This window comes from Rhizopus delemar, genomic scaffold (assembly GCF_000149305.1).
Source record: "Rhizopus delemar RA 99-880 supercont3.4 genomic scaffold, whole genome shotgun sequence".
Lineage (NCBI taxonomy): Eukaryota > Fungi > Mucoromycota > Mucoromycetes > Mucorales > Rhizopodaceae > Rhizopus > Rhizopus delemar.
The window spans coordinates 1,006,858-1,021,714 of NW_027137830.1; the positions used below are offsets into that span (position 1 = coordinate 1,006,858).

The window sequence follows — 14,857 nt, forward strand, 5'->3', positions numbered from 1 at the left end:
GGTCTTCAACAGGGAGACTTGAATCACAGGCTCACGAATCCCGAAATCAACCCTCCCTTTTTCATCCAACCGCCCTCACTGTTCCGTCTTGAGATCACGCGAAGTGTACCTACCGAATGCGAATACCTTGTGATCGCCATGGATGGCTTCAGGCCGACCTTGTGTTGCTGACAACAAGAAATCAATCCACAGCGTGCGTAGGCCTGCTGGAGGATCTCCAAAGCTTGAATCCGATTGCAAAAAAAAAAAAAACACAGAGCGCGGTTCGTCCCCTTCCGTTTCACACACTTCTTGACCAGATCGTTTTGTCCTCGCTTGTCCACCGGCTCCTTGACCGACCGGTGTGTGTCTCTCGCAAAGGATCACGTTGATCTGCACAGGATCTTTTCTTGCCGCCTTTTTTCCATCACACGCCTTGTTCTTCTTTATGAAATCACTGGCAAACATCAGCCAACGTGTGTGGGTGTGTTGATCTGCAGTGTATTTTATTTCTTTGAAAAAACAGTTGAAGCATCGGGGAAGGGGGGGAGGTTTAAAAAAGGAATGTGTAGGAAGATCATGGCTGAAAATGGACTGTTTAGGGATCGGACCGTCTTGATCCATTCTTGATGAGGAAGGTTTCATTTGTAGTCTGTTTGGGCAGGAGTGACGATTTGAATGGTTGATCTGTTTACTGCTTTATTGTCTCATGAGTCAGACTGTGTGAGTGTGGAGTGATTGAGCTCTGTGTGTATCATCAACCGATTTGAATGGCATTCTTTGAGTCTAAGGAGCAGAGTGTAGATGAATAAACAGGAGCATCTGTTTCTAAGCAGACAAAGCATCCTGAATGTATCTGCGTTTTAATAATCACGTAAAAGAAAAACAATTGGATTTTTATGTTTGGGTTTGTGACATGACCCATTGTTGAACATGATCAGCTCTAATCGTTATTGAATCGGTGATTGATGTAGAGTGACATACAATCCGATATCAGTCTATGTTTGAATGTCATCTGTCTTAGCTTATCAAAAACAATCCCTTTCTTTTGGGATCACCCAATCTGTCTCTCATTCTTCCCCTTTTTCATGTAAGCAAAAATCCTGAGAAAAGTAAATGAGTCCCTCCTTTCAAAATGAACCAACAGTGGTATTTACATGCAAGATAGAGTTTTCTTTTTTTAATAAACATCAGTTGTAATCTACAATGCATAATCCAAATTCATTCTAGAATTATTTGATACACAAACCCATTCCTCTCTCTCTCTCTCTCTCTCTCCTTCACAAACCATATGTAAAATAACGAATCAAGCCCTCATCTCTCTCACTCTCTCTCTCTCTTTCATTCATCCATCTCCTCCTCCCCCCCTTTTTTTTTCCTTGGGTTTATTTTCGGAGAACATAGCATTCAGGATCCGTTAGAAAGCATCCTCAACTTCCCTCGTGTTCTCCGGTAGATCAGGTTTTTTTTTTTTTTTTTTTTCCAAAGGATGCAAGTAAACGAGGCTTTTTATGCGTCATCCAATGTTTATTTCTTTTTTTTTTTTTTAATTCCATGCTGTCTTTTTTTCTTTTCTTCTTCTTTTTTTTTTTATTTTATATAAAACAAAAAAAAGAAAGACATGACAAAGAATGAAAGTCCATGTTGGAGGTTGGTTGATTCTGATCCGGGTAGGTGGGATCGTATTGGTTTTTGATCGTAGATTAATAAGGTGGGATAGGTTTGTTTACACAGTTTTGCTTAAAAATAGGAGTTCGAAATGTGGAAGTGAAGAAAGTGAGTTTATTTGATCAGACGTCTCTGAATGATTTAAGGCAAGTTTCATCTTTTACCATTTGAATCATTCCTAGTTACACACACATCATTTCATAGACCTGTTTATGGCTGTGTCGTGTTCACTCGAAACAAACCAACCTTATCAAAGAACCCTGTCGAAAATCACAACCTTTATTTTTCAAAACAGGTACAGGATCATAAGAGGAAATAAGAAAAAAAAAGGGGGGGAAAAAGGATCTGATGAAGACTTTAGGTTCTTGATGAAACCTATTTATTGCACGGTCTAATTCACATCTTGCTTAATTGCGATCAGATTGATATTGGAGTCGATCTCAATCAATTCAAGCAACTGACACATCATTCGAGTTCAGCAGTAAATATATTCATTCTATCCATACACACACACTAAAACCCCATCTACAGCTCAAAGGTCAAATGCTTATCAAACATCGTTTATTTAAAGATGCCTACCAAGACTTGATAAGGTATACACCCCGTCCTTCTGAACATGAACTCATCTCCATCTAGTTCACTACCACAAACCGAAAAGAAGTCCAGTGAAACATACCGTTCGATTTCATACCTCTTTTCTCAAGGAAAACTCTGGGAATTGGATGCTTTAAAGGATGGACCTTGTGTTATTGAAAGATGCAGTGAAAAGAATTGGTTGGGATATTTACAAACAGAATTATTGAAAAAATCTGAAGTGTAAACAGAGTCCTTTTTTTTCTTTTTTTTTTTTTTAATCAAGATTTTAGATATCAACCGATGGTTTGGGCTATTGTAGAAAACAGAAAGCTGGTTTACCAACGAAAGCTGACGAGTAAATTATTCATGAAGCAAGAAATAGAGAAAATCCTGGATGATCATCAACCCAATTGGAGAGTGACAATGAGACTGTGGGAAGAGGAGTATCGATATGCATTGGAGAGTAATGTAAGTCAAAGAAGGGGGGGGGGAATGCACTGTCATTGCGAAAAGTTAAATATCCCTTTTTAGGGCCGACATAAAAGAGGCTTACTTTTATCAAAGCGATTGATGTCTTCTTCCTATCGTCACCTACCCACAAAAGAAGAACAGGGCGCTATCTATGATCTGTTTGCAAGTCAGCAAGAGAATCCGTTGGAAATTTGGCTGCAAATACATGATGACCTCTTGCGATCATATGAAAGCCTTGGCTTAGAGGATGAACAAGAGGAAATGCATGAAAAGGATTATACAAGAAGAAAGCATAACTACGTACCATTCATTAAATCATTTATAAAGGCCTTGTACGAAGAGGGTCATTTACATAATCAACTATCTTTATGAGTTGTATTTTATTGAAATACATGTATATAATGCATATAAAAAGAGAATCCCCAATGTATATGACTATAGTACTCTATGCTATTATCCCCCCCCCTTTTGCTCCTTTTTTTTTTTTTTTTGTATGTACAAAAGAATAAAATAGTTAATCCCAGTCAGGTATAAGTGAAAAGTCATACCCAGGATATTTATAATATGCATAATATGCAATATATAAATGGTATGAGCCTATACACATCCATCAGTACACAAAGTCATCGCTCTACTTTTACAACTCACCTGGAATGAACATGATACTGCCAAGTACAATAAAGGGTGTACCTCTCGAAAGCCAATCCTATGTTTCAAGTTTTAATATCCTCTGCTGGCTATCTCTCTTTTACTTTACTTCCGAAGTAATCCTTCCCACTTTGATTAATATACCAATCGCTAATATACCACCTCCCGCTAAAAACAATAAAGTGGCTAAAGCGATGGCGTTCCGAGGAGCAATACATGAATACCAACAGTCTATACACATTTATTTTCGATAAATAACAAGCTCACCTGGATGGTCATTCCATTCAAAATGTGCCGAAATAAACCCTCTGTCTTCCGTAAATCAACAAACCTCCTGATCCCACTTTGGTTCAACGGATTACGCATTTCGTTTATATTTTTAAAAAAAGAAAAAGAGAAAAAAAAAGAAAGAGGAAAATGGATTACTGCAAATGAAGCAAGAAAAAAGAGAGGGAAATTGGTTTACTCCGACTGGAACACAGAAAAGAAAGGATATACTTTCTACACTACTCGAGCACTTGTCACTTTAGTGTCATGCTCTACCTTCTAAAAAAATAAAAAAAAATTGGGTGTACAATGACTCTACTGGGTTCTCACCAGGCGTTGGTGGCGATCTTTGTTTTTTTTTTGGTCATTGTTTATGTTTCGGTAAAAGCATGAATATCAAATAAAGACATGGCTTTAAAAAGAACCGTGTCTTGCTTCACGAGGGCAGCCCTTCACCTCCGTCATTCTCGAGATGAGTCCCAAGAAAGGGAAGCCTGCCCGAGTCGATCGTTCTTGAAAGGACTCGGATGATCTTCCTTGGAGTGATTGATGCAAAAGGAATCATCCACTGCTTTCCTCCAGAAAGCCAATCACAGTAGCAGGAAAAAAAAAGAAATTCGGGTGATACTTTTATTACGGCACCTGTCAGCATCGGAACAAGCCCTTGTTTTTGAGCAGGGGGGAGAAACGTCATGGACGTTCTCGATAAGAAAAAGAGAGGTTTGAAAGGGAGGGGGGACATTTCATTGTCACGGACCATGTGCTGATGCCTAAGCCTGACACGGTCAGAAATTGTATAGAAAAGACACCCATCTTTCTTTCTTGAACCTGATCAAAGGGCTGTTGGTCAAAGGGGGTGAGAAGGAGGAAGCTTTTGACAACTTTGACTCCTGGCATCTGACCTTGTGTTCAATTTTTCTCCAACAGACTGTCAAGGATGGATTGGGTCCTTTCGTTTCATTCTTTGAGCGCTGTTGAGCCTTGGAAGAAAGACTGGACTCAATTTTTAATAAAAAAAAAATTGTCAAAATCGGATGAAACTCCAGAATAATTTCATTCTTCATGCTTCCTTGAACTAACTGTCCTATCAATCGATACAAGCGTTGATGCTGAAGCTATCAATTCACTCGAGTCAGAAACATGGATTGATTCAGTAAAGAATGGCTATTTTTTTTTTTGTAATTGAATCGTCCCTTGACCGAAAGAATAGCTTTGTAAATAAAAAATGTACACTGAGGCCACGCTTCAACCGTTTCTTTGGGTACAAAAAACTTCTTGTTTCCCTGTAGTGAACTGAATCAACCAGACCAGGAGCCTAGCTTACTGCTTGGACCCTTTCAAAACCATCGCCTTGTCCTGTAGGCGTTTCGCTCTGGTTTCATGCGGAGAAAGAAAAATGTTTATTGCCAACAGAACGTTTTCTTTTCTTCTTCTTCTTTTGCACAATGTCCAAGGAAGCACCCACACTATCTTTGCTGGCCAATAGTCCGATCCGGCCGTCTTTACAGCATCTCGTCCAGAATCACACATTATGGACTGCACCCATCATTATATTATTGTTCGCCCTTGTTGTTCGTTGGTCAATCGCTTTGAATCCTTATTCAGGTAGATTCATTACTTTCATCACGCGTTTATTGAATTCTTTAGAAAAAAAAAGGATACAACACACCACCCATGTATGGTGATTACGAAGCTCAGAGACATTGGATGGAGATTACGTTGCATTTACCTTTTTCAAAATGGTATACTTATGATTTGCAGTGGTGGGGACTTGACTATCCCCCTCTAACAGCTTATCACAGCTGGTTATGTGGACTGATGTAACAAACAAGAGAAATCAAAAAGGGAATAAAAGATTGATGACATTCTGTAGAGGATCCAAGATCAATCCAGCTTGGTTTGCACTAGACGAATCCAGAGGACTGGAATCAGCCGAGAGTAAATTATTCATGCGATCCACCGTCGTTCTTTCAGAGCTTTTGATCTACATCCCTGCCGTGTTTGCGTTCTGTCAAACACTTTATGGAAATGCATACTTTAAGAAATACACCGCGACCGTGCTGATCCTGCTCCAGCCTGCGCTGATCTTGATTGACCACGGCCATTTTCAGTAAGTGGTGGTTCTAGGCTTGCTTCCGTCCGACTGACAGGCTCTCTTTCTAGGTTCAACCATCTGATGCTCGGATTCACCCTCTGGGCGATCAACTGCTTCTTCACGTCCCATTTTGTCGCCGGCGCGTTCTTTTTCTGTGCCGCGTTGGGGTTCAAGCAGATGGCCCTCTATTATGCGCCTGCTGTCTTTGCCTTTCTCCTCGGCCGATGTTTTACAGAAAGAGCCGGCTGCTGGCTGTTTATCCAACTCGGCCTGGCGGTTGTCTTCAGCCTCGGTCTCTTGTTCTTGCCCTGGTTGGGTTCACTTCAGGACCTCGCCCAGGTCGTCCACCGTGTCTTTCCCGTGGCCCGTGGGCTGTATGAGGACAAGGTGGCCAATGTCTGGTGTGCGATCAATGTGGTGATCAAACTTCGACAGATCCTCAGTCTCGAATCGACCGTGCGTCTCAGGTAGTTGATCCCCCTTATGCTCTCATCCGGGCTCATCGATTTGTTTTCTTAGTTTGCTGACCACCCTCTTGGCCATCCTTCCAACCGCTGTTCATCTCGGCCTGCGTCCCTCACGCAAACGCTTTCTTTATGCTCTCGTCAATACATCCCTCTCGTTTTATTTATTTTCATTCCAAGTACATGAAAAGTCAATCTTGCTGCCCTTGTTACCCGCCACGCTGCTCGTCCTCGAAGAACCGACCGCGACCGCTTTGTTTGTCAACACGGCCATGTTCAGCATGTTTCCTTTACTGAAAAGAGAAGATTTGGTCTTGCCTTACTTTATCACCATCCTCCTGTGGAATTGGCTTCTCACCGGTTTCAAATGGTCTCAAAAGAATGCCATCGAGAGCTTCACGACCGTCGTATGATTTCTGCTTTTTTTTTTTTTTTTTTTTTTTTTTTTTTTGACTTACCTGTCTCTCTAGGCAATTTATGGTCTCTTCCTCTTGTGGCATCTATCCGAGGCATTTCTGGAGCCACCGGCTGGTTTACCTGATCTATTCACTGTGCTCAATGTACTCGTCAGTTGTGGCCTCTTCACTGGCTTACATCTTTATTATCTTCACCGTCAATTCACGATCCAAAAGGCCAAAGCAGAATAAAACACCGACGCATAGCACCCACTCATTTTTATCTATTTTTTTTTTTTTTTTTTTTTTTTTCCTTTGTGAATCAACTGATGCGTCGTGTAGTCGTTACCGGTCTAGGTCTTGTCACTCCTCTTGGAGTGGGTGTCAAGACCACATGGAAAAATTTGCTTGAAGGACAGTGTGGGATTGTTTCTTTAGGTGAGGGATTTGAAAGTTTACCTGTGAGAATTGCTGCAAAAGTACCACAAGGATCGCTTGAACATGGTCAGTTCACTTCGAGCGAATGGCTTGATAGAGGTGTAAGTAGCTTGCTGCAGAAGAGTGACATGTCAACATACTGAACCCAGGGATTAGGACGATCGTGTCATGGCAAAGTTTACACAGTATGCCATTGCAGCAGCCCGTCAAGCATTGGATGATGCTGATTGGAAACCGAAAGACGTTCAGGAAAAAGAAAGAACGGTAAGTAGCCATGGATCAGGATCGAATTGGATTTTATTGACAGAAACAAAAAAGGGTGTTTGTATAGGTTCAGGCATGGGTAGTTTAGAGGACATTATCGATACTTCCAATGCTTATAATAAAGGAGTACGAGACACGAACACCAAACAGACAGCTTATTGATCACTGTTTATGTTAGGGATTTAAAAAGGTATCTCCTTTGTTTGTGCCAAGGATTCTAATCAATATGGCTGCTGGACATCTTACGATGAAATATGGATTTCAAGGTCCCAACCATGCTGTCTCCACCGCATGTACAACAGGCGCCCATGCTCTAGGTGATGCCATGCGGTTCATACAATACAATGATGCGGATGTCATGATCGCAGGGGGTACGGAGGCATCCATCCACCCGCTGGCCATCGCAGGCTTTGCAAGGTAAGCAAACGCAAGGACAGAACGCCGACTGATGTCTTCACAGGGCGAAATCACTCGCAGCTGGCTTTGAGGACAGACCCAAGGAGGCCTCTCGACCGTTCGATAGAGACCGCTCTGGGTTCGTGATGGGCGAAGGAGCAGGCGTGGTGGTCTTGGAAGAATACGAACATGCCAAGAAGAGAGGCGCAAGGATCTATGCAGAGTTGAAAGGCTATGGCTTGTCGGGCGATGCGCACCACATGACAACACCCCCAGCGAACGGTGAAGGCGCTGCGCTGTCGATGCGACGGGCCCTTCGCGCCGCTGGACTGACACCGGCCGATGTGGATTATGTGAATGCGCATGCGACAGGTACCCCTGTAGGTGACGTGGCTGAGAACAGGGCCATTAAATCCATTTTTGATGGACACTGGGACAAGGTGAGCGTGTCGTCCACCAAGGGTGCCACGGGTCATTTGTTGGGTGCTGCTGGCTCGGTCGAAGCCATTTTCACGATTCTGTCTGTTTATAAAGTAAGCTAAAAAAAAAAAAAAAAAAAAAAAAAGAGGAAGAGTGCGGTTTTGCTCATGCTTGATTTAGAATGTACTTCCGCCTACTTTAAACTTGCACAACACAAGTGATCAAGAAGAGTTCAATCTGAATTATGTACCCTTGGTCGCTCAAGAAAGACAAGTAAGGAGCGCAATGACAAACAGTTTTGGATTTGGTGGTACGAATGCCACCCTTTGTTTTACAAAACTTTAAATTTTATTTTTATCGAAGGGGAGAGTAAGGTAAAGGTTTTAAGATGGAAGAAGTCATGTTGTTAACCAAAGGAACTAAAAAAACAGATCAATCCTCTCTTCTTTATCTCCTCTTTCAATTACCTGTCTTTTGAACAGTCTCTGCCCAACCTTCTGTATTCCATGCATCCTCTCTTGTCGTCTTTCGATTTTGTAAATCACTAATAAAATAAAAATAAATAAAAACATCAAGTGGGACAGCAAGGTTCATTACGGATAAGTCCACATGTGATAAACCGTGTTTAATTCCCCGAGCTGAGTAAACCAAGCACCAACCGGCTCACAAAATTTCCTACGACAATCCAGTCCTTTTCTCCTAAATGTTGCGTGTGAAAAGATGAAGATAAACCGGGAAAACCTTACCAATTCATTTCCCATTCTAATAATCTTCCGGGCTAGGATTTGATGTGAGATAAGAAGGGAAGGTAGGTGGATGAAGCTTACCTTTAAAACATATTTACGAAGTTCATAAATATTGTTGGTCACTTTGGGAGGAGAAGTCATCCAGAATGAGAATTCGAGCATCATGTTGTTTTGACGTGAGATCAAGAGAGGAGAAAGATGACGCATGAATTCATTGTAATCCTGAGACACATCAGAACCCGATCGTTTTCTGTCGCATCCTTACCTTGTCTTGTACTAAATGTTCCATGGTACGTTTATGACCAGGATAGCCTTTATATTCCCAAATGTGTACTAATCATCGTTGAGTGACTGTAGTTAACCTTTTCAACTTACCAAAAGAATCTTGTTGACCGATTTCAACCGACCAACTTCCACATAAATGGACGTGATTTGCTGGATCGTTTGCAATCTTTGGCATGTATTTTGATCTATTCAAAGCTCATAGGTATCACTGTCACCTCTGTTTTAGTTTACTTACACCAACTTTACATATTCGTCTACTTTATCTGGTTTCACATGGTGTGCTATAAAGCGAATAAGTCAATAGAACAAGACCGTGTTTCCTATTTACTTTGAAGTTCATGAACATATTTTCCTCTTGCCAACACTTTAGAATGCGTCTGGTTTTCTTCTTCTCTCGTCTTTTTTGATCCATAAAGCACAGCTTCAATGATTTCATTGGCTCGACTGGGCACACTCGGTTCATCCTCCTTGAGTGAAAGAGTAGGAGAAGGACAGGCAAAGGATGGAGTGGTAGATAACGAACGAAGAGGAAAGCGGGATAAAGGGACCCTGTGAATTCTCGAAAACATTTTATGAAAAGAAAGAAAAAAAAAAGAAAAAAAGAAATGTGGGTACGCAAGAGGACCTTTTGTTTCTCACACACTCACACAGTGCATATAAAAAGGGTACTACAGAGTTGAATGCGTCATCCCATCTTTTTTTTTGAACGATTGGGGAAAAGGGGGTGAATTTATAAGGTACAACGTGTGATCCAATAGGAACTCATTCTGTTCATTTCTTTCTTTTTTTGTAAAAGTTTAAATAAGAAATTCACATGTCATATGGAGAGGTGTGCTTTTAGTGCAAACTAGATCAATGCTTTTCAAGTAGTGGAGAGGCAATCTGTTGAGACGAAAAAGGGGGTGCTATAGTACGCCTTCTTTGCTGTTCTTTAGATCTATTGCAGGTTGGGAACAAAACATTCATTCTCCGCGTCAAAAGCATGACGTAAAGTCTTCACCCACAAAACCTGATTGCTTTAAAACTTATGGATCGAACGGAAGGATACTTTTAATTTTTGATGGCAAAAAACTAGCTTCTTTCAACTGTGCAGTAAAGATCAGGATAATGATTGACAAGGAGACAAATGCAAACAGGATCAGCATACTTTCTACAAAATACGTGTAGACGACATTGTAAAGTCATCATGCGTTCCTACTCTTCTCATTCGTCCGTCCATGTGTGGAGTCGGTCGTTTAAATTTGACGTTTTTTTTTTTTTTTTTTTTTGGATATAAATGTGTCATTCGCCTCTTTCTTTCTTTCTTTTTTTTTTTTTAATGGCTCAAAATAGTGAGAAAGCGATAAAGAAGACGACGAATAAGATTATTAAAACAGCAGATGATTCAGGCACAAAGAGCCTGGATGATCATAAAATACCCAAACAGCAAAATTATGTCAACGAAACACATGTCTCTGATTTTTTAAAGGCACTTGCCTATGATCCTACCTCAGAGCATATCTCGGCCTGGACAGATGCCTTACCGGCCGTACGACAAAGCACATCAAAGAAATCGAAAAAGAGGTTGATTCAAGAAGAAGCTGCGAAACCGAATGGATTGTCTTATTCACTCTTACAGTATCCTCTTATGGTAACCTGTCATACCCTTCCTTTTCTTTCACTCACCTTATCCTAGTTTATCATTGGCACCATCATCTTGATCGAACTCATGGCTTATATCTCATTACGTCAAATCGTTCGTATTTGGGAAAATGTGTTTAGTTGGTAAACAATAACATGTGTACACACCCCACGGCCCTAACTTTTGGGGTTCTTAGGCGAGGCAAAAAGAAAAAGTTGCGTGATCAACTTCGACAGTCGACCAGTTACAAAGAATGGTGTGAGGCAGCCGATAGATTGGATAAATACATGAAGAAGGATGAGTGGAAGAGGACGATCCCGTTTGCTTATTATGATTATAGGTTATTACAAAAGGTAGTGGAACATTTGAAGATTTACAGAAAAGGTGAAACAGAAGAGGATGCGATGAAGATGATGGATGTGCTCTATGTCTGTCTGAAACAGAACTTTGCTGGCATCGAAAACGTTCAGCTCTACAGCCATACTTATTTAGGGACCAAGGTGTTGATTGAGGAATATGTCGAAGAAGGTAAGAAAACAGATCGATACCGGATGGGTATTGACATGGATTAGTGACAAGATCGATTGAGGCCCTCGTGAAGAATCCACATATTCCACTCCAAGAAAAGAGCTTGGCCTTCAAGCTGTATTCCAAAAACTATGGTCGGTCCGCCTTTTGTTTATCCGGTGGTGCAGGCTTTGGCTATTATCATCTGGGTGTCATTCGTGCTCTACTCGACCGTGGGCTGCTGCCGTCGATCATCACCGGCACATCGGCTGGTTCGCTGATGGGCGCGATTGTCTGTACGCGATCGAATGAGGAGCTGGACGAGATCCTGAACCCTCAGCTGGCCGAACGGATTCGCATCTGTTCCGAGAGTTGGAGTACGATGCTTTTGAGATTTTTCAATAAAGGTGCCCTGTTTGATCCCCAGAGATGGTGTCGTGAGGCCATGTGGTTTTGTAACGGGTCCTTGACGTTCAAGGAAGCCTATGAAAAGACGGGTCGTATTTTTAATGTGTCTGTGATTCCCTATGATCCTCACTCACCGCCCAAGTTGCTCAATTACATGACCGCACCGGATTGCGTCATTTGGAGCGCCGTGCTGGCTTCAGCGGCTATTCCAGGAGTAAGTGTGAAAAAGACGAGAGCCAGGACTGATTCCTTTTAGATCTTACCACCCGTGGTCCTCATGCAAAAAAAGCCCAGGTCAGAGCACCTGATTCCTTACAACTATGGCCACAAGTTCAAAGACGGCAGCTTACGGACCGATATCCCCACACTGGCCCTCAACACTCAATTCAATGTGAACTATACCATCGTCAGTCAAGTCAACCCGCACGTTCACCTCTTTTTCTATGCCAACCAAGGCAGTCCAGGTAGACCTGTCACGCATCGTCAAGGGACCGGATGGCGTGGTGGATTCTTGGCGTCGACCATCGAACAATTACTCAAGCTGGATTTGACGAAATGGATGAAGGTCATTCGACATCTCAAGCTGCTACCTACGATTCATGATCAAGACTGGAGTTCTGTCTTTTTACAGAAATTTGATGGCAATGTCACTATTCTGGTAAGTGAATGAGGAGAGAATCAGTGAAGGATGGGATTGATAAGCTGTGTGTAGCCAAAGACAGGACTTGCCGATTGGTTCTATACCATAGCCGATCCAGATCAGTCAAGACTAAAGAAATTGATGAACATCGGTCAATTGCGTACCTGGCCGACGGTATCCATGATATCCAATCGGATGCGTATCGAGACCGCTATCGAGCTGTGTCGCAAGACGTTGAGGAAACATGAGGGTCAGATGAGCGATGCGGGTAGTGAAGATGAATCGACCTTTTTGAACCGTCGTTCGAGCATGCAAGATGGTGAAAGACGTCAATTCATGGCCCAATTCAATGATACTGAAGCATTAAACAAGGGTGATGTCCAGGGAGTGGTTGGAGGAGAAATAGGAGAAAAGGAATGGCTTGATCATTCTGTGTTGGAAGATTCAGAGGAAGAATAAAGTTGTATCCAGGTTACTTGGCCTTTGCTTTTCTTTTGTAACACCGATTTTGTATGACCATCGTTTTTTCTCCGCGTGTTTTGAATGCATGTTGGATGTCAATGAAAAAGTACATGAAAAAAAAGGGGGGAGCCTAAAGAAAGAGAGGGGAAAGTATTAAATCTATTGTTCTCATAAAAGAAGAAGGAGTGGGGGGGAAAGAGAGTGACTAAGTTGACTCTATAAAATAAGGAGGATTGAACAACCGCCCTTCTTCGATCTCCTATAAACCCATTGGGAAAATCTTGTGTATTGAGAAAAAAAATTTCTTTTTCTTTTTCTTTTTTATATTCAATTCATGGACATTAATGACATACAACGTATACAACTATCTGATTCAAAGGAAAAAATAACAGCCCTTGTGGACCGTATTGATGATGAAGAACTAAAGGAATCCATTCAACAAGCGTTCCATCAACTTGTTTCAGATCATGATTATATTGTACACACGCTTCAGCAAGACTTTGCCAGTCTAGAAGAAGCCCATCAAAGACGATATGAAAAGGCAGTCAGAGAGATGCAATTCTTTAAGAAAAAACATGATAAAATCGTGTTGGAATTGAGCACAAAACAGACCGACTATGATTTACCGCCCTTACCACCCGTGCCCAATTCACCTTTTTCGGCCGAGATGATGAAAAGTCGACATCTTTCCAGGTCTTCCTCTTCATCGACTTCCTCTTCCTCTTCTTTTATCTTTGAATTGCCTCCTGTGCCTCCTCGTATGCGAAAGAATTCGTCGGTGTGTACCAGTGAAAGCACGGTGGAAAAGGCCAGAAAGAGTTCTTGGTCGACCACCACCAGCGGTCAGAGCCCGATTGTCCAACAACGTAAAGTGGATCCCATCGTATTTGGTGGATCGGATGCATTATGGCAAACGATTGCCAATAGTAAACCGATTGATCCAACGCTAGAAAAGATGATTAGGTAAAACCTCTCAGACGGAGCAGACAGGGTCGAATAACACCCTTTATAGTAATTTCTTACGAAGAGGTGGATCGCCTAATACAGGTAAACAATCACCCAGCTTCAAGTCCATCAAATATGGTTATGGTATGCTGCATGCCATGGTGGCCATCAAAGCAAGTGCCTGTATGGAACTCCTGATTCAACACGGTGCCAATCCAAATGCATTCACTCTAAGTCTTCTTGAAGAAGATCGATTGACACCTGCCTATTTGGCCGCAAGCGTGGGCTGGCTCCCAGGCTTGCAAAGCTTGATTGAGGCCGGAGCGGATCTCATGGCAGCCAGAGGACCCAAGAATAAGACGGCTCTTCAGGTCGCTGCTGAGCACTGTCATGTTTCTGTGGTCGAATATATCATCTCAGTCACCCCAGCCAGATACCACTCACAGCTGGATGCCACCGGTAAGTGTCCCCCCCCCCTGTTTTACACACCTACACAGCCTCCATAACACGTGATTCTCTAGGTGCCAATGTTTTGCACTATGCGGCTGCGTCAGGTCATGCTGATCTTGTGGCTTATCTGGTCCAAACATGTCAACTACCGGTAGAGCAAGCAGACATGAGAGGCGAGACGGCATTACACTGGGCCTCCAAGCATGGTCATCTGGAGGTCGCTTCGTTGTTGATTGAAAGGTGTGGCAGTGACTTTAATTGTTATGTACCTCGAAAAGTGAATACACCCTTTGATTTAGCGAAAGCGGGTAATCACAAACGATTGATGGATTATTATAAAAAGATTGGCGCACTGACAGCTAAAAAGATGGATAAGAAAAGAGAAGAAGAATTCGAAAAAGAAGTGCCTATTCATTTGGAATCTGCTTTATTCAAAAATGGTTTATTTGAGTTTTAAAATCATGTTGCCTCTCCCCGAAAATTGAATCATTCACAAATAAAACCTTCTTTTTATCAACCCAGGGTGGCAAATAGACATGACAACTGACCCTGTCGGAATACGGGTTCCGATAATAAACGTTGCTACAAATAAATAACAACAAGAATACAGTCAAACCTTATTGAATTTGGCGTTTTCAAAAAAAAAATAAATGACGGAATCTCAAAAAGGAATGGCTACAATAGAAAATTGATTGGCTGAAATATAAAAAAT

General features: G+C 41.9%; 6 protein-coding genes across 6 annotated transcripts; 5 read left to right on the top strand and 1 right to left on the bottom strand.

Moving 5' to 3' along the window:
• Positions 1-2,263: 2,263 nt before the first annotated feature.
• On the top strand, positions 2,264-3,066 carry RO3G_05887 (uncharacterized protein; the record flags this gene model as incomplete). Its single annotated transcript, XM_067660477.1, has 3 exons — positions 2,264-2,463; positions 2,514-2,691; positions 2,788-3,066. The coding sequence occupies 3 exons, from the start codon at positions 2,264-2,266 to the stop codon at positions 3,064-3,066; spliced, it is 657 nt and encodes a 218-aa protein (XP_067516578.1).
• A 1,988-nt stretch (positions 3,067-5,054) lies between these two features.
• Positions 5,055-7,353, top strand: RO3G_05888 (uncharacterized protein; the record flags this gene model as incomplete). Its single annotated transcript, XM_067660478.1, has 9 exons — positions 5,055-5,214; positions 5,267-5,429; positions 5,483-5,719; positions 5,773-6,171; positions 6,224-6,575; positions 6,639-6,699; positions 6,906-7,102; positions 7,158-7,265; positions 7,333-7,353. 9 exons carry the CDS (start codon positions 5,055-5,057, stop codon positions 7,351-7,353), a joined length of 1,698 nt encoding a protein of 565 aa, XP_067516579.1.
• Positions 7,354-7,491: 138 nt separating this feature from the next.
• On the top strand, positions 7,492-8,426 carry RO3G_05889 (uncharacterized protein; the record flags this gene model as incomplete). Its single annotated transcript, XM_067660479.1, has 3 exons — positions 7,492-7,682; positions 7,726-8,194; positions 8,262-8,426. 3 exons carry the CDS (start codon positions 7,492-7,494, stop codon positions 8,424-8,426), a joined length of 825 nt encoding a protein of 274 aa, XP_067516580.1.
• Positions 8,427-8,823: 397 nt separating this feature from the next.
• Positions 8,824-9,681, bottom strand: RO3G_05890 (uncharacterized protein; the record flags this gene model as incomplete). The annotated part of the gene is made up of 6 exons (XM_067660480.1): positions 8,824-8,859; positions 8,909-9,049; positions 9,093-9,160; positions 9,203-9,297; positions 9,348-9,393; positions 9,441-9,681. The coding sequence occupies 6 exons, from the start codon at positions 9,679-9,681 to the stop codon at positions 8,824-8,826; spliced, it is 627 nt and encodes a 208-aa protein (XP_067516581.1).
• A 749-nt stretch (positions 9,682-10,430) lies between these two features.
• On the top strand, positions 10,431-12,747 carry RO3G_05891 (uncharacterized protein; the record flags this gene model as incomplete). Its single annotated transcript, XM_067660481.1, has 6 exons — positions 10,431-10,742; positions 10,788-10,876; positions 11,074-11,261; positions 11,306-11,862; positions 11,905-12,306; positions 12,361-12,747. The coding sequence occupies 6 exons, from the start codon at positions 10,431-10,433 to the stop codon at positions 12,745-12,747; spliced, it is 1,935 nt and encodes a 644-aa protein (XP_067516582.1).
• A 337-nt stretch (positions 12,748-13,084) lies between these two features.
• On the top strand, positions 13,085-14,602 carry RO3G_05892 (uncharacterized protein; the record flags this gene model as incomplete). Its single annotated transcript, XM_067660482.1, has 3 exons — positions 13,085-13,713; positions 13,763-14,154; positions 14,217-14,602. The coding sequence occupies 3 exons, from the start codon at positions 13,085-13,087 to the stop codon at positions 14,600-14,602; spliced, it is 1,407 nt and encodes a 468-aa protein (XP_067516583.1).
• Positions 14,603-14,857: the final 255 nt, after the last annotated feature.